This window comes from Oryctolagus cuniculus, chromosome 3, assembly GCF_964237555.1.
Source record: "Oryctolagus cuniculus chromosome 3, mOryCun1.1, whole genome shotgun sequence".
Classification (NCBI taxonomy): domain Eukaryota; kingdom Metazoa; phylum Chordata; class Mammalia; order Lagomorpha; family Leporidae; genus Oryctolagus; species Oryctolagus cuniculus.
The window spans coordinates 117,729,375-117,754,310 of NC_091434.1; the positions used below are offsets into that span (position 1 = coordinate 117,729,375).

The 24,936-nt window shown below is 41.4% G+C and overlaps 1 protein-coding gene across 6 annotated transcripts in view; it reads left to right on the forward strand.

The window, feature by feature from the left end:
- PTPN4 (protein tyrosine phosphatase non-receptor type 4) overlaps positions 1–24,936 on the forward strand; it is a 193,664-nt gene that overhangs the window by 149,643 nt on the left and 19,085 nt on the right. For all 6 annotated transcript variants that reach the window (XM_051848753.2, XM_051848751.2, XM_017342790.3 and 3 more), the window contains 8 exons: positions 666–825; positions 7,078–7,161; positions 7,244–7,300; positions 13,917–14,073; positions 19,490–19,656; positions 21,258–21,348; positions 21,429–21,490; positions 23,549–23,695. In XM_051848753.2, the coding sequence (XP_051704713.2) occupies positions 666–825; positions 7,078–7,161; positions 7,244–7,300; positions 13,917–14,073; positions 19,490–19,656; positions 21,258–21,348; positions 21,429–21,490; positions 23,549–23,695 (925 nt within the window). The remainder of the gene's footprint in view (positions 1–665; positions 826–7,077; positions 7,162–7,243; positions 7,301–13,916; positions 14,074–19,489; positions 19,657–21,257; positions 21,349–21,428; positions 21,491–23,548; positions 23,696–24,936) is intronic.

Genomic DNA, 24,936 nt, shown 5'->3' on the forward strand with positions numbered 1-24,936 from the left:
TACCTTGAAATTTCTGCTATCATACTTACCTTTTCTTATCAATTTCTGCTGCCACAAATAGAGCCTTATACTCCGTTAATTGGAGTTTTGCCTTCTCACCTTAAGTTATAGACTCTGATCAGATGTAGTTTTGTCTCTTCAGTGATGATTCAACACTCCTCCAGTATTTGTCACATCATTAAGTTCATTGCTTCTGTGATTGTGTTTTATTTCAAAATAGAATAAGGCAATCACTTCAGTTCTTTATACTGTACTAGGTGTTTTTATCTGTGGAACAGCCCAATTTTCAATTTGGGATTTCTCTTTGCTTTATTTTTTGGCTACCCATGACTCCACTGCAAACTTTAAAAATTTGTGGGGAGGGAAAGGTGTGTACATTGTTATAGCAAATTAATAAGTATCTTCATAGGAATAACTTTGAAATGCATTTTAATATATAATTATTTACAGATTTAAGAAAGTGAAATTAGATTTACTAGTATACAAGGGAAAGAAACTTTAAAAACGTAAGAAAATTTTCAAATAGCATTTGCAAGTGATATGTTTAAGGCCTGCCTCCTGCTAGACCTTGTCTATACCTGGGTCACTTGACTCTAATTTTTAAAAAAAAGTTGTGTAAGACAACTTCCAAAATATCACTCTTCCTTCTTTTTTTTCTTGTTTAGATCACAAGAGACCCCTGAAGATGGACAGCCTCCAGCTTTACCACCAAAACAATCTAAGAAAAATAGTTGGAACCAAATTCATTACTCACATTCCCAACAAGATCTGGAAAACCATATTAATGAAACATTTGATGTCCCATCTTCCCCTGAAAAGTCTACTGTAAGTGGCTTCTGCAGCTACTGTCACTTTTCTTTGATTTCTTTAAATCATAAGTTTATTTTAGTGTGAGATAGTTTGGTTATAAATTACATTACAGTGCCTTGTCTTTTTCCTCATTCTTTGGTCATTCTGCCATGATATAACTCAATAGTGGAGTTTACAGTTACTGTTTATAAAATGACTATTGCTTTGGAAGTTAAGTTCTTGATAGATTTGTATAAATTTCAATCTTGTAAACATGCCTGCATGTTTAGGGCAAATGCTAATAACCCATTAAATACTAACTTTGTTATATAATTCACTCAAAAATTATTTATTGAGTACCTGCTATTTACCATGCATTGGTGTGGTCTCTGAGGATTAGACTGAAGAAAATAGAAAAGAAACAAATCCTTGCCTTCAAATACCTTATATTCTGAAGATAAATAGTAAATAAGGTAAATCATTTAAGTGCATAGCATATGTTAGGGAGGAAAAATAAAGCAGTAAGGGAACCAGGAAATTTCAGAAGTAGTATTGTAGTTTTAGGTAGTGGGATCTAGGGATGAACTTAGTGGTGAGCATACAGATGTCTCCTGGAAGAGCAGGTAAGCTAAGGAAACAGCAGGTCCAGAGACAGGTGTCAGTCTGTTTTCTGTGGCTGTAATCTAAGACCTCAGACTGGGTAACTTATAGAGAGTACAGGTTTATTTCGCTCATGGTGTTGAGGCTGGCTAGTCCAAGAGCGTGAGGCTGGCATCTGGTGAGGGCCTGTGGTGACAGAACAACTGGCAGCTCCAGTCTCTCTTCCGTTTCTTGTGAAGTGACTACTGCCATTATGGGGATCCACCCTTATGACCTTGTCTGATCCTTATGTCTCCCAAAGGCACTGCCTCCAAATACCATTAATATATGACAACTCATGGAGGAACACACTCAAACCATAGTAGCAGAAGTATGACTTACATCATCAAGGAACAGCAAGGGAATCAGTTTGGCTAGAGAAAAATGAGAAAATAAGGAAGAAATAGGCTAGACCCTTAATTCCTTCTAGGATGAGGAATTTGGGGTTTGTTTGTTTTTTTTTTTTTTTTTTGGACAGGCAGAGTGGATAGTGAGAGAGAGAGACAGGGAGAAAGGTCTTCCTTTTGCCGTTGGTTCACCCTCCAATGGCTGCCGCGGCCGGCGCACCACGCTGATCCGAAGCCAGGAGCCAGGTGCTTCTCCTGGTCTCCCATGGGGTGCAGGGCCCAAGCACTTGGGCCATCCTCCACTGCCTTCCCGGGCCACAGCAGAGAGCTGGCCTGGAAGAGGGGCAACCGGGACAGAATCCGGCGCCCCGACTGGGACTAGAACCTGGTGTGCCGGCGCCGCTAGGTGGAGGATTAGGCCTATTGAGCCGCGGCGCCAGCCAGGAATTTGGTTTTAAACTCTAAATGAGATAGGAAGCAAATGGACCTATCTGAGGAGAGAAATAATGTGATGTCACTTAAGTTTTAACTATATCACTCTGATTTTGTATTGAAAATATACTAAAGGCAAGGTAGAAGTACAGATACTGGTTGTGAAGTATTGCGATATTACATTGCAAGTAATGGTGATGTGGACCATGGTGAGGCAGTGCAAGGCCTGAGATTTGACTGGATTCTGGATATAGTTTTCAAGTAACTCTGGCATGATATGCCAGCAGATCAGATATAAAGTACAAGAAAGGGGAAATCAAGGAAAATGTCAGTATTTTTAGCCTAAGCAGCTTAGAAGGATCAACTTGGTATTTACTGAGATGTGAAAGGCCACAGTTGGAACAAGTATGGGTGGAATAGTGGGAATTCATTTGGGGATACATTAAGTTTGAGATGCCTATTAGGAATCCATCTGGAGATGGAAAATGTTGAATATATGATTCTGGAGGTGAAAGGAGAAGTCTGAACTAGAGTTGTGACAGTCAGAGTTGATGGCATGCCAATGCTATGAAAGAAACACAATATTGGAAGAAATCACCGATGAGTGGCATGTAGTTCTGTAAATAAGAGGCTCTAGGAATTGAGCTTTGCTCCTCTAAATTGTAAAAAGGAGGGGACTGACAGAACCTAGCAAAGGAGATGGACAGTATGTAGACAACAAGGTAGAAGAAAACTCGACAGCTGCCTAGTTAAGGAGTCAAAGAGGGAGTGACCAACTTTGTCAGATGTTACTGCTAAGTCAAGTCTAATAAGGACAAGAATTAAATACTAGACTGACGAATGTGAAAATCTTTGTTGTCTTTAATGAGAATAGTTTTAGTGGAGTCGTGTGGATGAAAACTTGGACTGGGAGGGTGGGACTGGAGGAAATAGGAAGTGTGGGCAGCTCTTTTTTAGCAACAAAAAGGAGCTGTTTGGGGCAGTAGCTGATGATGAAGTAGATCCTAGAAAGAGTTTTTGTTTTTGTTTTTAATTTAAAAACTCTTAACAGATAAAAATTGTACATATTTATGGAGTACCCTATGGAGTTTCAGTACATATATGCATTTTATTATGTACAATCAAGATAAATATATATATATATATACACACACACACACACACACAAACATTTAACATTTCTTTATAGGGAGAATTTTCAGAATCCTAACTTCTAGTTTTTTGATAGAGAAATATACAGTGCACTAACAGTATCTACAGTCATCCTACTGTGCAAAAAGAAGCCCAAAACCTCTTTCTCCTATTTAACTATACATAAGTTCTTGTTAAGCAACCTGTCCTCATCCCTCCCTGTACTATTGTTCCCCAGCCTCTGACAACCACCTTTATAGTTTTAACTTCTATGAAATCACCTTTTATATTAGACACCACATGTGAAAGATTATGTGGTACTTAACATTTCTCCATGTGACTTACTTTACTTAACAAAAGAGATCCAGTTTCATTCATGATGCTCCTGATGATGAGCTTTTGCCCCTTTTATGGCGGACTAGTATTCTGTTGTGTATATGTATCATTTTCTTTATTCATTCATCAGTGGATCAACAGCTATGTTGTTTCTTTTTCTTAACTATTATGAATAGTGTTAGAATAAACTTGGGAGTGCAAATTTTTTTAAAAAGTATTCACTTCATTTCTCTTCGATACATGCCAAGTAGTAGGATTGCTGGATCACATGGTAATCCTATTTTTAGTTTTGTAAGGAACCTCCATGCTGTTTTACACAATGGCAATACTCATTTACATTCCCACCAACAGTGTATAAGGGTTCCCTTTTCTTCACATCCTAGCCACCCTTTATTATCTTTTGTTATTTTATTTTATTTTATTTTATTTTATTTTATTTTATTTTATTTTAAAGTGAGTGAAAAAGAGGTCCCATCCACTTGCTCATTCTCTAAATGTCTTAACTAAGATTTCTAGCTGGTGCAAAGCCAGGAAGTAGGAACTCAATCCAAGTCCCCTCATGAGTGGCAAGAGCCCAGCTACCTGAGCCATCACTGCTGCCATCCAGGATCTGCATCTGCAGTAATCAGGAGTTGCAGCCAGAAATCAACCCCAGGCACTCCAGTGTAGGACACTGCTTAATTATCAGGCCAAACTGCTTAAATTCCAGGTGTGCCCCTCTTTTGTCTTTTTGATAATAGCCAATCTTACTGAAGTGAGGCGATATCTTACTGTACTTTCAATTCACATTTCTCTTCTGACTGGAGATTTTGGTCATTTTTTCATATATCTATTGGCCATTTGTATACAAAGAAATAGCATGGTTATATTGCACCATAGATCAGTTGGGCCGAATAGGCATCCACAGAATACTTCATCCAGTGGCTGTAGAATGCACATTCTTCTGAACAGCACATGGAATATTCTCCAGGGTAGATCATACTATAGATCACAAGACTTTACAAATTAATACAAAAATACATAAATATGATACTGAGTATCCCCCAAAATCAGATTTGTCCCAAATCTGCAGTTGTTGTGTTGTTTAAAATAAACTAGGGAAATACCTAAAGGGAGTAGTCCTTCCATACAACCTGTAAGTGGGGCTGGGCTAGGCCCAGACTCCTGGTCCTCCAGCTACAGTGCCATGATGCTAGATCACCATCAGAGCTCACAGCCCATGGTGACCAGTGCAGCTAGGGGTGGGACCAGAGCCCACCCTGCTGTGGTGCACTCACCCCCAGTGCCATTCCTGCCAGCCACTCATGGTACTGGCTGAAGTATAAGACTAATGACTGGGGCCACAGAACTCCACTTGACACCAGAGCAGGTCCAGAGGCTCCATGTGCAGGCATTAGCCTGGGGACAGGAACTGTTAGCATCTGCTCATTGTTGGATTTTCCCAGCTTGCCACTGAGTCCCAAAACAATCCTTACTATCTGCACTGGGTTGTAGGAGGGGTGGTAGAGGCAGCCTTGCAGCTACCCAGCAGGTACCAGATCATTCACTCCTGGGTCTCACAGTCATTAGGCCCAGTGCAGTCTTGAGGGTGTGTCTGGTGATAATCAACACTGAAACAAGTCCGTCCCAGCAGGGCGCAGGCCTCTTGCCTGATACTGGGGCCAGTCTGGAGACTTTATCCACATGCAGTGTCCTAGCAGCAGGAACCCTTAGGCTTTACTGGGCCAGTGTGAGTCCCAGGACGTAGTCCTGTGGCTCTTTGATGCCTGCCCAAGGACGGAGGAGGGGTATACGAGCAGCCCCTGCACCACCCAAAATTGGCAGTAGGCTGAGTCACACCTGGTGTCACAATCACTGGGCCCCATGAAGTTTTGAGAGTGCACACCAGGCCCGCATGAGGCTAGCAGTGATACACACCAGACTGAGCACTTCCCACCAGAGCACAGGCCTCCATCTGAGCCACAGCCAGGTCAAGAGGTGCTATGTAGGAGTGCCAGCCCTGGGGTGGAGGTCTGTGGGCTTTATCAGGTGCTAGATCTCAAGGCAGCAGCAGGCCTGGCTCTGAGCACCAAGGCAGAGTCCTAACCAAGACTCTCCTGCCCACTTTACACAGCTGGAGTCTTGCTCTGCTTTCTGCCAGTGGTTGAGGTTGGGTGGCAGGCCTGGAGGCAGGGGCCATATGGCCCTGTCCAACTCTGAATTTCACTGTGGTGGGCCTGGCACTGCGTTTCAGTTCCCTTCCCCTCTCTCAAGTAGGAAGTGTCTCTCTCCACACTGAGCTCCTCTTAGCTGAGGGAGGGAGGGGTGATATTAACAACTCTTGCCTTCTTGCTTTCTTCCATTCTGTTAACTAAAATGAGCCACTAAGGTCTCTCACATGGCTTCAGTAGTTCTCTTAAAGGTGGCTTGGTGTTCAGATTGCTGTTTGAATTGGTGTCCCTGTGGGGAGATGGACACTGCAGCAGCTTGCGTAGCCACCATCTTGCTCCATCTTGAGTTCTTTCATTAAATCAGAAAGGTGAGAGTATTTCCCAGAAGGATGGGAAAATGGATACTGAAGTAAGAGAATTGTTGGCACTGTCCCTGAGTATGGAAGAAGGAATGGGGTCTAGAGAAAGTAGAAATACAGTTTGAGAGTAATATGATAACTTATCTAATTAAAAGTGTTTATAGGGAATTCACAGAATATATAATTAATTCTGCTTTGGGGTTAAGGGGAAGATTCCCAAGAGAGATCATCTCTGACCTGCATCTTAAGGTATAGAATTAGATGGTTCCCTTCAAAGAATAAGCATCAAGCATACTACATGAAAGAAGCTAATAACAAATAGCCAGGTGTTACATGGTTTCTCATGTGAAGTGTTCAGAATAGTCACACCTATAGAGATCATAAGTATAGTACAGGTTGACTAGGGTTCAGAGAATGGGAGCAGGAGGGAATGGCAAATGGGTGCTCATGGATGCAAGGTTTCTTTTGAGTTGATGAAAATATTCTAAAATTATTAGATGGTAGTGATGCTTGTGCAACTCTGTGACTGTAGTAGAAATATTCTGAAATTAATAGATTTTAAATGGGTAATGTATATGGTATATGAATTATCTGTCTTAAAGCAGTTTTTCAAAAGCACACATATCAAGCAGAGGAAGTATCATTTGAATTTGTCTAATACTGTGAGCACCTGTGATGTCTGAAGCTTTGAGCCAAGGGTCTAGTGATACTGTGATTAACAAAGACAGACCTGGTCCTGTCAAAAAATTTACTTTCCTGAACCAATATTTTGATTGGAATTATGGTTATTTACATAGTATACATGACAGAAGCATACAAAAGGTTCACTTTATATGTATTAAGGATAGATTATAAATGAAGAAAATAATATTACTTACTTTTTATCTTTTTAAGCCGAATGGCGGTATTCCACATGATAATCTTGTTCTCATCAAAATGAAACCTGATGAAAATGGAAGGTTTGGATTCAATGTAAAGGTAATCTAGAATTTATGTTGTACTTGGATTTTAAATTAATATCTTCTCACTTCAATAATATTTGACTTGTTCTCTTTTTAAGGGAGGTTATGATCAGAAGATGCCTGTGATTGTGTCCCGAGTAGCACCAGGAACACCTGTAAGTTATTTTAATTTTTCAAGTAAATCTTGCATTGTTGGCTTTTTTTATAACTGTATTCTCTTTATTTATTTATATCTTCCATCCACTTGTCCACTCCCTAAATGCTCACTACAGCCAGAACTGGTCAGGCCAAAGTCAGGAGCCAGGAACTTCATCTGGGTTTCCCACATGGGTGGCAGGGACCCAAGTATTTGAGCCATCATGTGCTGACTCCCAGGGTGCACATTAGCCAAATGTTGGTTTGGAAGCAGAGCTGGGTCTCCAACCAGACAATCTGATATGGAATGCAGGCATCCCAAATAGCATCTTAACTGCTGTGCCAAAATTTTGATCCTCAGTGTCTGGTGGATATAACTACTGATAACTTCCAGATGTACATACTACCAATTCAGTAACCTAGAGCGACTGAACCAGTCCTTCAGTCTAAATTATAAACTCCCGAGTTGGGTGTTTGGCCTAGCAGTTAAGATGCCATGGGACCAGCTGTGGGGAGCAATCCGGACTAGACTAAGTTACTCGAATTAAGACTTATTCTATGCATCTGCTCTCCCACAATATGGCGCTGGGAGAGAAGTAAACAGCTTCCGCACAGCTGCCTCCAGTTCAACCAATAAACTGTAGGACTTGCTCCTGATTGGAGAGCGGCGTACTCGGCGTGTGGGCAGCCGAGTTGGGATTGGCAGAAGAGGACTATATAGGAGGAGAGAGACGGCATGCACCAGGAACATCTATGGGGAACATCTAAGGGAACCCGTGCAGCCCCCGAGAGAACCGGCCGGTGGTATGCCGCTCCCCTGCGGAAGTGGGGAATGCGGCCAGGGGGAACTGCCCTTCCACGGAGGTGGAAGGGATGGCAGCCAACCCGGGAAGAACCAGCAGCAAACCCGGGGAGGGCCGAGCAGACGAAAAGAACAGCGCAGGGTCCTGTGTTGCTCCTCCACGAAGAGGGGGAGCGACACCAGCATTGTGCTGTTGCAAGTAAAGGTGCCACCTGCATTGCCAACATCCCATATTGATACTGGTTTGTGTCCCGGCTGCTCCACTTCCAATCCAGCTCCCTGCTCATGGCCTGGGAAAAGCAGCAGAAGATGGCTCAAGTGCTTGGGCCCCTGCCATCCACATGGGAGACCTGGATGAAGCTCCTGGCTCCTGGCTTCAGCCTGGTTCAGTCCTGGCCATTGCAGCCATTTGGGGAGTGAACCAGCAGATGGAAGATCTCTCGCTCTCGCTCCCTCCCCTCTTCCTCTCTCCCTCTCCTCTTTTCTCTCTCTCTCTCTTTCTTTCTGTAACTCTGTGTAACTCTGGCTTTCAAATAAAATAAATTAAAAAAAAAAAAAAGATGCCTGCATCCCATATTGGAGTGCCTGGGTTTAACACCCAGCTTTACTCCCAACTCAAACATCTGAATAATGCAAACCCTGGGAGGCAGTGATAATGGCTCAAATACTTGAGTCCCTGCCATCCATGGGGAACACCTGGATTGAGTTCCTAGCTTCCAGCTTCAGCCCCAGCAATTGCAGGCATTTGTGGAGTGAACCACAGGGTGAGCTTGCTCACTCTTGCTTGTGCTCCTTTTCTCAATGCCTCTCAAATAAATAAAAAATACATTCTAAACTCATGAAAAATAATCCCCAAATAGATCCAGCTTAGATGAGATGTTCTTGTTTCAGAAAATTCAATTGTGGTTCAAGAGTGGAACCGGGGATATATAAAATACATATTTATATATAATTTATATATATAAAATTACTCCTTTCTGAGCCAGCGTGGCACAGAGAATTAAGTTGCTATGTGCAGTACCAGTGTCCCATGGGGGCACTAGTTCATGTCCTTGCTGCTCCATTTCCAATCCAACTCCCTGCTAATGGCCTAGGGAAATTAGTGAAAGATAGCCCAAATGCTTGTGTCTCTGTATCTATGAAGTTCCTGGCACAGCCGTGGCTGTTGTGGTCACTTGGGGAGTGAACCATTAGATGGAAGATCTTCATCTCTCTCTGTCTCTTTCTGTGTGTAATTCTTTCAAATAAATAAATAAGTAAATTACTCTGGCACAGGCATTTGATGTAATGGTTAAGATGCTACTTGGGATGCATGCATCCCCTTATCAGTGAACCTAAGGTTCCAGTTCTGCCGCTGCTTCTAATTCCAGCTCCCTGCAATTGCACACCCTTGGAAGCAAGCAGGTGATGGCTCAAGTTTTTGGATCCCTACCACCCATGTGGGAGAACTAGATTGAATTTCTCACTCTTGACTTCGATCTGGTCCACCCCAGGAAGTTGTGGCATCTGAGAAGTGAACTAACAGATGAAAGATCTTTGTGTGTCTCTCTCAGTCTGTCTGCCTCTCAAGTAAATTTTTTAAATAGAGCAGGCATTTTGGCATAGCAGGTTAAGCCACCACTTAGAATGCCCACATCCCATATGGTAGTGCCTGCTATCAATTCCCACCTCTGCTTCTGATCCAGCTTCCTGCTAGTGCACACCCTGAGAGGCAGCAGATGATGGCTCAAGTACTTGGGTCCCTTCCACCCATGTTGATGACCCAGATGGAGTTGCTGGTTCCTGATTCCAACCTTGCCTGGCTTTAGCTGGTGTTGACTTTGGCGAATAAACAACAACTGAAGACGCACTCTTTCTCTCTCTCTCTCTCTCTCCCTCTCCCTCTCACTTTCTCCCTCCCTCCCTTCCTCCTTCCCTCCCTCCAAATAATCTTTAAAATGAATAACAAAGAAAAGTGCAGACAAAATTGGGAGAGATAATCCACAATTATTTAACATATATTTAGGGGGTATATGTGTATGTTTAGGACATGAGAAAATGAAAGATTGCTGAATTCTGTCATGTAAAAAATTAGTAGAGAATGCCTAAAATAGAAAAGGAAAACAAAAGGGAGATGTTATTTCAAGGTACAGAGGTAGAGACAAAAAGAGGTAACTAAAATGTTGAAAGTCATTGCCTCAAATCAACTGTGAATTTCAGATAGGAAGGAAAACATGACTTTGTGAATTATCTGATAATTCCACTTTTCAGCATGGCCTCTAATGAAATAATTGGACCAGAAAACAAAGAATACTTGCACAAAATGTTCATTATGGTATGGCTTATAACAGTTTAAAGAAAAAAAATCAATTTGCATCATTGGACTTACTGGAATAAAGCATGCATTGCTTTACAGCTATCGAGGTGATAATTTATGTCTACACAAATCTGAAATTATGTCCACAAAATGGTGTTATGGAAAAATCCATGTTATCCCACATATATTTTATTCTGTTTTTTTAAAAACATAAATTGTGTACATAGAGGAAGTCTATATATATATATATATATTTTTTTTTTTTTTTTTTGACAGGCAGAGTGGACAGTGAGAGAGAGAGACAGAGAGAAAGGTCTTCCTTTGCCGATGGTTCGCCCTCCAATGGCCGCCGCTGCGGCTGGCGCAGCGCGCTGATCCAAAGCCAGGAGCCAGGTACTTCTCCTGGTCTCCCATGGGGTGCAGAGCCCAAGTACTTGGGCCATCCTCCACTGCACTCCCTGGCCACAGCAGAGAGCTGACCTGGAAGAGGGGCAACCGGGACAGAATCCGGCGCCCCAACCGGGACTAGAACCCGGTGTGCTGGCGCCGCAAGCGGAGGATTAGCCTAGTGAGCCGCAGCACCAGCTAATACTTTTTAATATTTATCTAGACTTCCGGCCGGCGCTGCGGCTCACTAGACTAATCCTCCGCCTTGCGGCGCCGGCACACCAGGTTCTAGTCCCAGTCAGGGCGCCGGATTCTGTCCCGGTTGCTCCTCTTCCAGTCCAGCTCTCTGCTGTGGCCCAGGAAGGCAGTGGAGGATGGCCCAATTGTTTGGGCCCTACACCCACAATGGAGAACAGGAGGAAGCACCTGGCTCTTGGCTTTGGATCGGCACAGCGCGCCGGCCCGTAGCGGCCATTTGGGGAGTGAACCAATGGAAGGAAGCCCTTTCTCTCTGTTTCACTCACTGTCTAACTCTGCCTGTCAAAAAAAAAAAAAAAAAGTATTAATAGTGTTCTGTATGGGAAATGGAATTACTGATATTTATCACTTTTATAGTCCATATTTAATTATCTAAATCATGACAGTGAGCATGCATTGCTGTTATATTAGAAAAAGCAATATTTTATTTTAATAGCAGCTGTAATAGTGGTTCTTCTGAGAAGTGATTATATTTTTGAATTAAGTCAAGCGTGCACAGGGAACACTGTACAGACAGGATCACTCCCAAACTGAGTTCTCTAACTCTAAATTCTCTTCTGAAGACATAGAAGTTAGTAGTGATTTTTCTCTTCTGCTTCATGGAGCTGTACATTCCCATTAATATTGGCTGCATTGAGCACTTTAAGACAGTAGCACTTTATCATTTTAATTTTTATTGATTTGGAGGCTACCACAGTCTTCCAATTGGAAACCATATTTTGAGTGATTATGGGAAAGGGACAGGATTCCAAATATTTTCATGTTTGTGTGTGTGTGTGTTGGACACCTTTTGAAACAAAATGATTCACAAAATTGTGTAGTTCTTCCCATCTGATAATCCTTTAGCCAGTAGCTATTGCTCCAACCAAATTATAGAGTTTATCTAGACTTTCCAGATTAGAATGAAACACAAATAGAAAGTTAGAGTATATCTGACAAAATGCAGATTAAGTATAAAGGAATTCCCTTTTTTGGTAGTGGATTCAGCGAGAGAGATGCATCACTATGCTAATACTTCTTCTTTTCTGCTATTACTAACTATACTCCACAAAGTAATGTGGGAGGCTGACTCTTTGTTCTCCATACAGTCCACTCACTTTCTGCTAGTATCATTAGCTCCCAGTTCACTTCACTTTGTTGTTGCAAAGACATTCACAAAAATTTGCAACCAAATTGGTACACAGAAGCATCATGCTGATACTAAATAGAATGAGTGTTCAAGTGTCTGTCATCTGCTTCACTACAGACATTGAGGGGAAAAACCATTCAAGAGAATTGGCATAATCTTAAATATGAATATTTCAGATTTTAAAGCCTTGGATTGAATACCTCATCTTTGTCTTCATAACAAATCTATGAAATAACCAGAGCAAATAACTGCTGCTTTTTCAGAGTTTCAGATGTCTAAGATCACACATTTCATAAGCATTAGAGAATAATGTGACTTCTATGGACCAGTGCTCTTTCCGCTGATGACGCTGCCTTCTTGGATTTTGTTGAGTTGTGTTTATGACTGAGTGGTTTTGCCTCCATATCTTCATGCCTCTATCACAGATGTTCCTTCTTTTTATAAGAGTCAGCCAGATTATTTCTTTCTCTACCTGGCTTTTCATTCATCGAACTTGACTGTTTTCATTGCTATGCCCCCAGAACATGCTGTCTGTATTTCTGTTCCTTTTATATCTTTTACCTTAATCACTAGTTTGTAAACAGGCAGTCCTCACTTTGCATAGTAGTACAGGACCATAAAAATGACCATGCAAGATGAAACCATACAGTGACTTTAATGATCAGTTGGAAATATTAAAGTTGTTCCTATGACTTTTAAATTTTTTTCAACATTAAAGTCTTTGTTGCTGTCTGTTATAAAGGTATAGAAAAGTAGAAAAAAGAATAAAACTAATATTGATTTAGTATCCTCTAATCTAAAATATTAGAAACATTAATAATTGTTTTCTTTGTGAAAACATCATGGGCAGTTTAAATAGTACTTGCTTCTTGCATGTTTTATAACTCATTATACAAAGTAATGTCTTATCTTGCCTTAGCAGAGTGTCATAGTACTCTGTAAGTTTGGATCGACTTCTCACATTTTGTCCTTGGACTCTCAATGTTGTGAAATGTTCTGCAATTTTTCATAACTTTGTCTGCATACCTGGAGTCTCTTGAAGAGCAGTAAGATCCGTATTTCCATGGTCACTTATTTCTTCTCCAAATCTCTGTTTAATTCAAACTTCACTTCCGAGGTTAATCACTTTTTATTTGCTGCACTTTTATCTTTTTTAGTCATTTCCCTCTTAAGAGTATCCATTTTTATATGAGCTTACTACTGGGAGACAAGGAGGAACACAACTGTATACTTTGCTGCTGTGCATGAAGTGAATAGCAGATGTGCGTCGACAGAGCATTAATAGACTTTGAAAGAAGTGATGTGATTGGTAACTGATCATCATGTGTGTCGATCAGTTTTGCAGTGATTTTTGGACTGAAGAGCTGGCTGCAAAGCTTGTACTTCATGAAGTTTATCACACTTAATACATCATGGAAACTAAAATTTGACCATGTTGTTGCGGCCTGATGAGAACTGAAATTTGTATCTAGACTTTGCAAAGTGAAGGCTGCCTGTATCTGTGTGATCATTAGTCTTACGTGTATGTGTGGGCACAAAGTATATCATCAGGAAACAAGTTCTTAGATAAAGAAAGGAAAAAACGATAGTACCTTCGTGGGAAAGCTGGATTTCTGCTTCTTGAAAACAGATGAATGAATGACTAGATGTTGTTCTGTATGTTGTTTTAGTTCTGCAGCTATGGAGTCTGTGAGAATGAATCCCTGTGCAGTACTTTCAGAAATCTGCACGCAATTCTAAAACCTTACGTGCATTACATTACAGGCTGACCTCTGTGTCCCTCGATTGAATGAAGGGGACCAAGTTGTACTCATCAATGGTCGAGACATTGCAGAACATACTCATGATCAGGTGGTCCTATTTATTAAAGCCAGCTGTGAGCGACATTCTGGGGAGCTCGTGCTGCTTGTGAGACCTAACGGTAAGTACTCTATGTAACTAACACTGGATAGTTGCTATAATTCATGAATAGGAGCCAGAGTGATCCTTTAAAATGTTAAGTTGGGGCCCAACGCTATGGCATAGCGGGTAAAAGCCGCTGCCTGCAGTGTCGGCATCCCATATGGGCGCCTATTCAAGTCCTGGCTGCTCCACTCTGATCCAGCTCTCTACTGTGGCCTGGGAAAGCAGTGGAAGATGGCCCAAGTCTTTGAGCCCCTGCACCAGTGTGGGAGACCCAGAAGAAGCTCCTGGCTCCTGGCTTCAAATTGGCGCAGCTCCAGCCGTTGCAGCCAATTGGGGAGTGAACCAGCGGATGGAAGACCTGTCTCTCTCTGCCTCTCCTTCTCTCTCTGTGTAACTCTTTCAAGTAAATGAATAAATCTTTTTTAAAAAACTAAAATTAAAAAAATTTTAAAAATAAAATGTTAAGTCATATTAAAGGAAATGAAATCCATCTGTTGAAGAGACAACTGGACTCAACATGTTAATTGCAACATAACGGAAACAACTAAGTGTCCATCTGCTAATGACTACATAAAATGTGGTACATTCACACAAATTGAATATTACTTGGCCATAAAAAGTATGGAATGTTCTCATTTGCAAAAACATGGTTGGAACTGGAGTTTATTTTATTACAAGAAATCAGCCAAGGGGCTGGCGCAATGGTGCAGTAGGTTAATCCTCCAGCCGCAGCAGTCTCTTCCTCTCACTGTCTATAACTCTACCTCTCAAATAAATAAATAAAATCTTTAACATTTTTTTTTTAAAGAAATAAGCCAAGCACAGAAAGATGAATATCAAGCAGGCATCATGGCTTCTGCTTCCAATCCAGCTCCCTGCTAATGCTGCTGGGAAAGCAGCAGAAGATGGCCCAAGCACTTGGGACCCTGCTACCCATGTGGGAGACCCGGATGATGTTCTAGACTCCTGGCTTTGGCCTTGCCTGACCCCAGCCTTTGTAGCCATTTGAGAAATGAACCAGTGGATGAAAGATTGTCTCTCTGTCCCACAGTTACTCTGACTCTCAAATGAATAAATATGACTTGACCTGCAAAGCCACACTGTAAGGGAGAGTAGGGTGACAGTGTCCTTCCCACAAGGAGCACCGGAAACAAGTTTCAGTGAACATGTCTGACTTTATTCACAGCCACGTCTGCCTTTTAAAGGACAGAGAGAAGGAGTGTAACTAACTCAGGGGAACACTAACTATAGGACAGATCCGACACTGGCACCAATATGCCTCTCCAGTCAACTTGAAGGTAGCTTTCCAGGTGGGCCTGGACCACACTTGGGAGCAGTTTACCTGATTGGCAGAAGGTGGGGGTGGGGAGAAATGTGCCTAGGCATCCCACCACCTGCTAGCAGCCAGGTTAACTGCTGGGATTGCCCACAAATAAATAAATTTTACCAGATGCTTGGGAGGGAAGTTGGGAAGGGAGGGCTAAAGATTGATGAGTACTAGGTTACACTTAGTAGTAAGAAGCTCTGGGGTTCTGCACAGTACAGTGACAACAGACAATGTATATTTTTCTCTTAACAAAAAAACTTGAAGATAGTATTCTTTGCTCTCTCCTCCATTTTATATTGACTTTGTTGGTGTTCCTCAAATGTTCCAGTCTTACCTACTTCATAGTCTTTGTACTTGCTACTTCCTCCATTTGGCACATTCTTTTTGATTCTCATGTGACTTACACCCTCACTTCATTTAGGTCCCTGCTAAAAGCTCATCCTCACAGGGCTTTTCTTCTCTCCTGACTGCTTCGATAAAATGGCCTTCCTCTTCTCCCTGTTGCTCCAAGCTGTAATAAGATAACTTGTTGAATGAGTGAGTCAAATTTGAACTCTATATTTCAGGCATGGAAAGCCAAGACACTCTGGCAAAAAGATCTCTGTGAGTGAGATCCCAGTGGAAAGAACAGGTCTTCAAAGAGGGAGGTGCCTTTCTCTGAAGGGAGGAGAGAACCTCCACTTTGACTATGACCGTGTCTAAACAAGATAAGAGTCGGAGAACTCAAGGGGCTTCCATAGCCTTGGAAACTCATAACTGGTGCATAGGGAGATTACTGATGCCATAAACAGGAGTGTCAATTGGTAAAGTCAACAACAGGAGTCACTGTGCACTTACTCCTCATGTAGGATCTCGGTCCTTAACGTGCTGTACACTGAGGCTTAATGCTATAACGAGTACCCAAACAGTATATTTCACTTTGTGTTTCTATGGGGGTGCAAACGACTGAAATCTTTACTTAATGTACACTAAACTGATCTTCTGTAAAAAAAAAAAAAAAAGAAAAAAGAAAAAGAAAGAAATTTTCAATTCCCAACTTGACTCTCACTGGGATTAAACATGACAATAGGTCTGATCTGATTTCATCATCATTTTAAAAAAATCATCTATTATTTTTCACTTTATGTTTCTGTGTGGGAGCAAACTGTTGAAATACTTACTTAAGGTATACTAAGCTGATCTTCTGTATATTAAGATAATCGAAAATGAATCTTGATGTGAATGGAAGGGGAGAGGGAGTGGGAAAGGGGAGGGTTGTGGGTGGGAGGGACGGTATGGGGGGGGAAGCCATTGTAACCCATGAGTCGTACTTTGGAAATTTATATTCATTAATAAAAGATAAAAAAAAAAAAAAAAATTTGAACTCTATTCCACTTCTAGAGCACTTCATAACAAGCTGTAGTTACAGCAGCTTTTTAAAAATCCTACCCATGTGGGCGCCGGTTCGAGTCCCGGCTGCTCCACTTCCAATCCAGCTCTCTGCTGTGGCTTGGGAAAGCAGTAGAAGATGGCCCAAGTCCTTGGACCCCTGCACCCACATGGGAGACCCAGAAGAAGCTCCTGGCTTCTGACTTCGAATCAGTGCAGCTCCAGCCATTGTGGCCAATTGGGGAGTGAACTAGCAGATGGAAGATTCTCTCTCTCTCTCTCTCTCTCTCTCTCTGCCTCTCCTCTCTGTGTAACTCCGACTTTCAAATGAATAAATAAATCTTTAAAAAAGAAAAAAATCCTACCTATGTTTTCAGTAAATGATGTCCACTTGCCTGATTGTGTCACCACTTGTCCTGTTGTGTCTGAACAGCTGACTTGATAATTCACTGTCAAAGAGTCGTAGGTTTGGAGAAACAGTAAAGCTCTAGCTTCTTTGCTGATTGCTTGAGTTTCCTGCACAGCACCTCAAGAGCCTCCTGCCAACGAACACCCAGGGGCACCTGGAGCAGTTCGGCCCAGTCCCAGATTAGTTGAACTGAAGCTCCATATTTGCTCAGGCCTTTTGTTCCTAATTCCTTATCACTGCTATGCAGAATAAGGTTAACCCCTCTTCCTTCAGATGCTTGACAACACCTAGTTTTACTAGAAGCCATCCTCCCTTTTTGAGTTTGTGGGTCCCAGAGCCTTCAACCATGATCATGTGGCATAATTTTCACATTCCCTCAACACTGTAAGTCTTCTCTAAGAAAAAATGTCTGTGTGCTAGTGTTGGACATATTCTTCTAGTCTTGTTGTGGACGGTTTACTGTTAACTATAGTTTTAAACAGACTAATTAATGGCTAATGTCATGTTATCACTCATTAAATGCCAGAGAAAGTAAAATATAATTCAAATTCTTCCTATTGCCCACCATACCCAACCCAGAAAAATTTTAAAGTTTCTTTTTATATTTACAATCAAACAAAAAAGTCTGTTTCATCTGTTGGGTATAAACAGGCATTTCATTTTATCTTCTTTATACTCTGTGTTCTTCTCCACTCGTTATCTCTGGACTTTCTAGAAAGATTGAAAAACTTTACAGAATATTCTATTTTAACTTTGCAAGGAACTTGTTCTTTAGACTTGATACTGAGGTGATTCCTTCAGTACTAGATACTTTCTTTCATGGAAAGCAACTTAAATTTTATACCGAAAGTAATTTCTCTCAATTTTACTTACTTATTTTCTCTTGATAGTAGACCCAAAACAGCTTTAAAAAAATAATAGCTAGTAAGTATTAAAAGCTTTCTGTGCACCCATGCCTTTCTTGTATATTCGTATTTAATTCTCATAACTGTCCAGCATGATGCATAATTTGTCCTCATTTAGTGTTGAAGCCACTTTGGCAGCATTCAACTTTTACCACACAGGTTCATGACCACTATTGAACTGGAACGTGCAGAAGTGCATATGACAGCAAAGGCCTGACCTTTTTGCAATTCCAGAGTTCCTTGTTTGTGCTTAAAATTAGGAGAGGAACTCATCTAGGGCCTACCTCTTACAAAAATCTTCCTGAAGTTGCGTTATAATCAATATCTGCTATTTTCTTTTTCTTTACAAAACATTAACAAAACGTTATACTTTTTTGTCTTTGGTCCTTCATTTCAGAAATTTATTTTTCTCTAAAATACATACATATCTGAGGAGGAGCCAGACCTCTTAGATAACCCGCAGTTTTCTATCCACATAGCCCTGAGCCCACCTCCTAGTCCTTTGTGGGCATTTTCCACAGGTCCCTACTCCCAAGGATGGATCAGGTTATTATGCATTCCCTAGGCCAGAAGGGTAGCTAAGAAGCAACAGTTCACAAAGAGGAATAAACATTGAGCTCACATTTGGCCTAGGATGCATGCATATATGTTTATAAATTCTTGTGTTAAAGAAGGGAGCTGAAAAGAAGTACAATTGGGGACCGACTTCATGGCGTAGTGGGTTAGGCCACCACTTATGATGTTGGCAGCCCATATCTGAGTGCCAGTTCAAGTCCCAGGTGACCTGCTTCTGATCCAGCTCTCTGCTTATGAGCCTGGGAAGGCAACCGATGTTGCCCCAAAGTACTTGGACCCCTCCCCAGATGGAGTTCCAGACTCCTTTTTTTTTTTTTTTCTTAATCAATCAACCAAAATAAAAGATGGGCTACAGATCTAGGGTCTGACTTTCCTTACACTATGAATTCTGGCATAGAATTCTCATTTGAAATCTGGCCTCCCAGATTAGTTTGTAACATGTCGAGGAAAGAGGCCAGAGCATGTTTTATATAGCATTATTCAATTTATTTCTAATTTACCATATTTAGTCATTCAGTTTATAAGCTCTGTTAGTGCTCTTGCTCCAGATCAAGCAAATTAAGGGCAGTTTTACTCAGAGCTGACTTTCAGCAACTCCTCTTTTTCTTAATGTCTCTACAGATTATAGACAGTTCCAGCCATGTGGTCAAGGACTTTCTTTTCCCCAAAGGTACAGCAGAGTCCTTCAGCTCCACAGCCAGTCTCTCTCTCCCTACATGGTACACCCAGACTATGAGCTGGTGCAGTTATAAATGAATTTTTCATTCTGAGGCAGAATTAATGAATGTGTCTGGCAAATTCCTATTGTGAATTCCATTAAGATTTCCATGTTTGTGTTTTATTTTAGCTGTATATGATGTAGTGGAAGAAAAGCTGGAAAATGAACCAGACTTCCAGTACATTCCTGAGAAAGCCCCACTGGATAGTGTCCATCAGGATGACCATTCCCTACGGGAGTCAATGCTTCAGCTGGCTGAGGGGCTTATCACTGGAACAGTCCTCACACAGTTTGATGTAAGTAATACTGTGTAGAGATGGGATCTACCTTTGTTTTCTCTGGTTAGCTTCATGGTTTCTTAACTGCCTAATCTGTCCATTATGATGTATAAACTTCCATGATATACTGAGAAGTTTGAAATAAAGAGCTCTAAAATGCAGTTTTTAAAATTGCTCCCAAAATACTATGATTATATCAATAAATGTTTAAAAAGGAGATTAAGAAACTTTAAATGTATGTCATCAAACTAAATTTTTTTCTATTTAAATAGTTGTTTTTATTAAAGGGAACAAACAAGGATAGGCTATTTTAAACTTCAGAGTCTTGATTTATACCTTGTTGTCTGTAATCTTTCTCTGATTTTGGCTAGTGTAGTTTCCAAAACTGGAAAAAACAAAATTGTCAGATAAATCATTATATTGGAAGAATAAGATATTTCTAGAATACTTCTAATCTGTATTTTGACCAAAAAGTATACAGTGAATTTGAAATGCTTTATTTAGATTGTGTATACTTAATTTGTTTAATGTAGTGAAACTAGATGCTTGTTAATGGCCATCATTAATGTTTGTTGCTCTGAAATATGTATTATATGGAAGTATTTTCATTATAAAGTATTTAGGGCATGTGTCTAGTTTCCTTTTTTAAAGACTTATTTATGTATTTGGAAGAGTTACAGAAAGAAAGGGAAAGAGAGACCTTCTGTCTGCTGGTTCAATCCCCAAATGGCACAGTAGGTCTTCTTCCAGATCTCTCACACGGATTCAGGGGCTCAAGTACTTAGGCCATCTTCTGCTGCTTTCCCAGGCATATTAGTAGGGAGATGGATAGGAAGTGAAACAGCTGGGACTTGAACAAGCACCCCTATGGGACGCTGATGCCCCAGGCAGCAGTTTAACCCCCTGTGCTGCAGCACCGGCCACATCTGATTTTCCTTTAAAAAGTTCTTTGTTCTTATTCTGTGAACACCTCCAAGCTACATGAAAGCCAAATTACTTCCTGCAGACTTGCTGTTCACAACTTTGGATACTTCTACAGGAAGCGAAATTGTTTTCACTTTGTTTTATCATTTTTCAAAATATGATACGTAATTCATATCAGAAACTATGGAATTCATCTTTGCAAGTCTGTTTTAGTACTGTCTTAGCTGGTCAGCGCCGCGGCTCAACAGGCTAATCCTCTGCCTAGCAGCGCCGGCACACCGGGTTCTAGTCCCGGTCGGGGCGCCGGATTCTGTCCCGATTGCCCCTCTTCCAGGCCAGCTCTCTGCTATGGCCTGGGAATGCAGTGGAGGATGGCCCAAGTGCTTGGGCCCTGCACGCCATGGGAGACCAGGAGAAGCACCTGGCTCCTGCCTTTGGATCAGCGCAGTGCGCCGGCCGCAGCGCACTAGCTGCGGCGGCCATTGGAGGGTGAGCCAACGGCAAAGGAAGACCTTTCTCTCTGTCTCTCTCTCTCACTGTCCACTCTGCCTGTTAAAAAAAAAAAAATACTGTCTTAGCCTCAGGTACATCTCTGTGTAGATGAGGTATTCAAAGGAAAAAACCTGTTTCCTGTTAGTGTCAAAACAAGTCTGAAAAACAAAGCAAATTGCTGATAGTTTGTTTTCTTTTTTTAGCAACTATATCGGAAAAAACCTGGAATGACAATGTGTTGTGCCAAATTACCTCAGAACATTTCCAAAAATAGATACAGAGATATTTCGCCTTGTAAGTATCTGTTATCGTTTGTTGAGTTTAACCTTTTTAACATAACTTTATTAAAACATTGTTCTTTTAAATTTTTTCAGATGATGCTACACGGGTTATTTTAAAAGGTAGTGAAGACTACATCAATGCAAACTATATAAATGTAAGTTTCTTTTATTATGCCTTTTGTTAAAAACCTACCTTTGATAAACTGTTAAAAGTTCCAAATACTGAAAAAATTTATCAAAATGATACTAATGAAAATAGTTTGATGCTGATTCTTTAATATATAGGAAGCACGGGCCGGCGCCGCGGCTCACTAGGCTAATCCTCCGCCTAGCGGCGCCGGCACACCGGGTTCTAGTCCCGGTCAGGGCGCCGGATTCTGTCCCGGTTGCCCCTCTTTCAGGCCAGCTCTCTGCTGTGGCCAGGGAGTGCAGTGGAGGATGGCCCAGGTGCTTGGGCCCTGCACCCCATGGGAGACCAGGAAAAGCACCTGGCTCCTGGCTCCTGCCATCGGATCAGCGCGGTGCGCCGGCCGCAGCGCGCCGGCCGCGGCAGCCATTGGAGGGTGAACCAACGGCAAAGGAAGACCTTTCTCTCTGTCTCACTGTCTACTCTGCCTGTCAAAAAAAAAAAATATATATATATATATATATATGTATATATATATATATATAGGAAGCACACTGGAATAGAATAGTCCAGTCCAGAAAAAGACTGAAGAAGTAAATAAGTAGAGTTTTATTTATGGTAGAGGTGGCCTTTTAAATCACTGGACATAAAACAGACAATCCAATGAATGGATTAGATCAACGGTTTAGAATATATCACAGGCCAGCGTTGTGGTATAGTGGGTAAAGCCTCTGCCTATGACACCGGCATAACATGTAGGTGCCAGTTCAAGGCCCAGCTGCTCCACTTCTGATTCAGCTCCCTGCTGATGCACCTGGGAAGGCAACAGAGGATGGCCAAAGTGCCTGGGCTTCTGTGCTCATGTAGGAGATACAGAAGATGCTCCTGACTCCTGACTTTGACCCGGCCCAACCCAGGCCGTTGTGGCCATTTGGGGAGTGAACCAGCAGATGAAAGATCTCTCTCTCCTCTCTATCTTTCTCTCATCCTCTTGCTCTTCCTCTCAAGTAAATAATTTTTTTAAAAGTAAGATGAACCTGGGGCTGGCGCTGTGGAGTAATGGGTAAAGCTGCAGTCTGCAGTGCTGGCATCCTATAGGGCCACCGTCCTGAGAGACCCAGAAGCAGCTCCTGGCTCCTGGCTTTGGATCGGCCCATCTCTGGCCAGTTGCAACTATTTGGGGAGTGAACCAGAGGACGGAAGAACCTCCCTCTGTAACTCTGCCTCTAAATAAATAAATAAATAAATCTTTTTAAAAAATAAACAACAACCTAAGTATAAGTCAAATATATCAGTTTACTTGTAAATACAGTCAGTTTTGATTATTTGAGATATTTTGAGAAATTTCTTTGACCACTGAATCAGCAAATACTGAATTTTAAATACTTTTCTGTTACCCTTTAAAATTATTTTGTATGTGAAATCCAAGCTAAAACAAGTAGCAGAATTTTACTAATGAGCTATTAATTATTTCTTACTTCTTTAACAAGTCTCTGCCTGTGAAACAAGATTCTCTGTAAAGCTGCTCTTGAAAACGTAATAAGTGTTTTAGAATATTTTGTATTTAAATTGCATTTTCCACTAATTGAAAGATAAATATACTTAACTGTTGGATATCACCAAGAAATTCTTCTACAGATTAAATGAGAATTGATGTGAGCATTTGATGCAGCAGTTAAGATGCCCACACCCCATATTAGAGTGCCTGGGTTTGAGTCTCAGCTGTACTTCTGATTCCACCTTCCTGCTGATGCAAACCCTAGGAGGCAATGAGGGCTCAAGAACTTGGGTCCCTGCCACCCACTTGGGAAATTTCAGGGCTCCCAGCGTCAGCCGACCCAGCCATGGCTGTTGTGGGCATTTGAGTTGTGAACCAGAGAGTGGAAGATATATCTCTCTCTGTCTCTCTGCCTTTCAAATAAATGAAAATATTTTAACTGAAACCACTGATAAAGATTGTTTTACTAATTGCAGTTTATTGAGAGTTAGGTGTATTCCATTTATCAATTAGTGGATGGTTTTTATATTCCTGATCACAGTATAAAGCAATAATGCAAAATATTTTATTTTTATGTCTTCTTTTTAGATGGAAATTCCTTCTTCAAGCATTATCAATCAGTACATTGCTTGCCAAGGGCCTTTACCACACACTTGTACAGATTTTTGGCAGATGACCTGGGAACAAGGCTCCTCCATGGTTGTTATGTTGACCACACAAGTAGAACGTGGCAGAGTAAGTTGTAGTTGAATTTTACACATTGAGCTCTGTTCAGATTACATTAAATATGCAGTTGAAATATTCATGTTGACTTACTCTTATAATTTCTAAGCTACTTTTCTTCTGGTTTCATGATTTCAGTCATCATGATTAAGTGCATAAAACTTTGACTAACTCATAATGAATGTGATGTAAATGTTAGCTATTATTGCTGTTATTTAAAAGGATTAATTAGAAGTATACAGGGACAGGTTTTGTGGCACAGTCTGTCAAGCTGCCTTCTGGGACACCCTCATTCCATACCAGAGTGCCTGGGATCTTGTCTCACCTTTGCTTCCCATCCAGCTTCCTGCTAATGCACACTCTGGGATGCAGCAGATGATGGGTCAAATGCTGGAGTCCGTGCCACCCACGTGGAGCCCCAGATTGAGCTCCAGACTCCTGGTTTCAGCATGATCTGTCCCTCACCCCTGCCGTTGTAGTCATTTAGAGAGTGAACTAGCAAGTGCAAAATCAGTCTCCCTGTTGCTCTGCCTTTCAAATTAAAAAAAAAAAAAAGATAAACTTAAAAAAAGAAATATAAACTTATTTTTAATTCTATTTTCCATGAACTTTTGCAGTACTCTGGTTTATCTAGACTATATATGAAGAACTCTTACAACTTAACAAGTCAACTTAAAAATGGACAAGGCCAGTGCCGCGGCTCACTTGGTTAATCCTCCGCCTGTGGCACCGGCACCCCGGGTTCTAGTCCTGGTTGGGGCGCTGGATTCTGTCCCGGTTGCTCCTCTTCCAGTCCAGCTCTCTGCTGTGGCCCGGGAGAGCAGTGGAGGATGGCCCAAGTGCTTGGGCCCTGCACCCGCATGGGAGAACAGGAGGAAGCACCTGGCTCCTGGCTTTGGATCAGCGCAGCACGCCAGCCTTGACGGCCATTTGGGGGATGAATGAACGGAAGGAAGACCTTTCTCTCTGTCTCTGTCTCTCTCTCTCATTGTCTAACTCTGCCTGTCAAAAAAAAAAAAAAAAAAAAAAGGACAAAAGATCTAAGATAGATAGTTCTCCAAAGATATGCAAATAACCCACAGCACAGGAAAAGATGCTTGACATCATTAATCAGCAGGAAAATGCAAATTAAAACCACAAAGAGATATCACTTCATGTCCAGTAGGATGGCTAAAATGGAAAGGACTGATATTAACAAGTGTTGATGATTTGGAAAAAACAGTACTGTCCTTTGCTGAATTTGTAAATAGTGT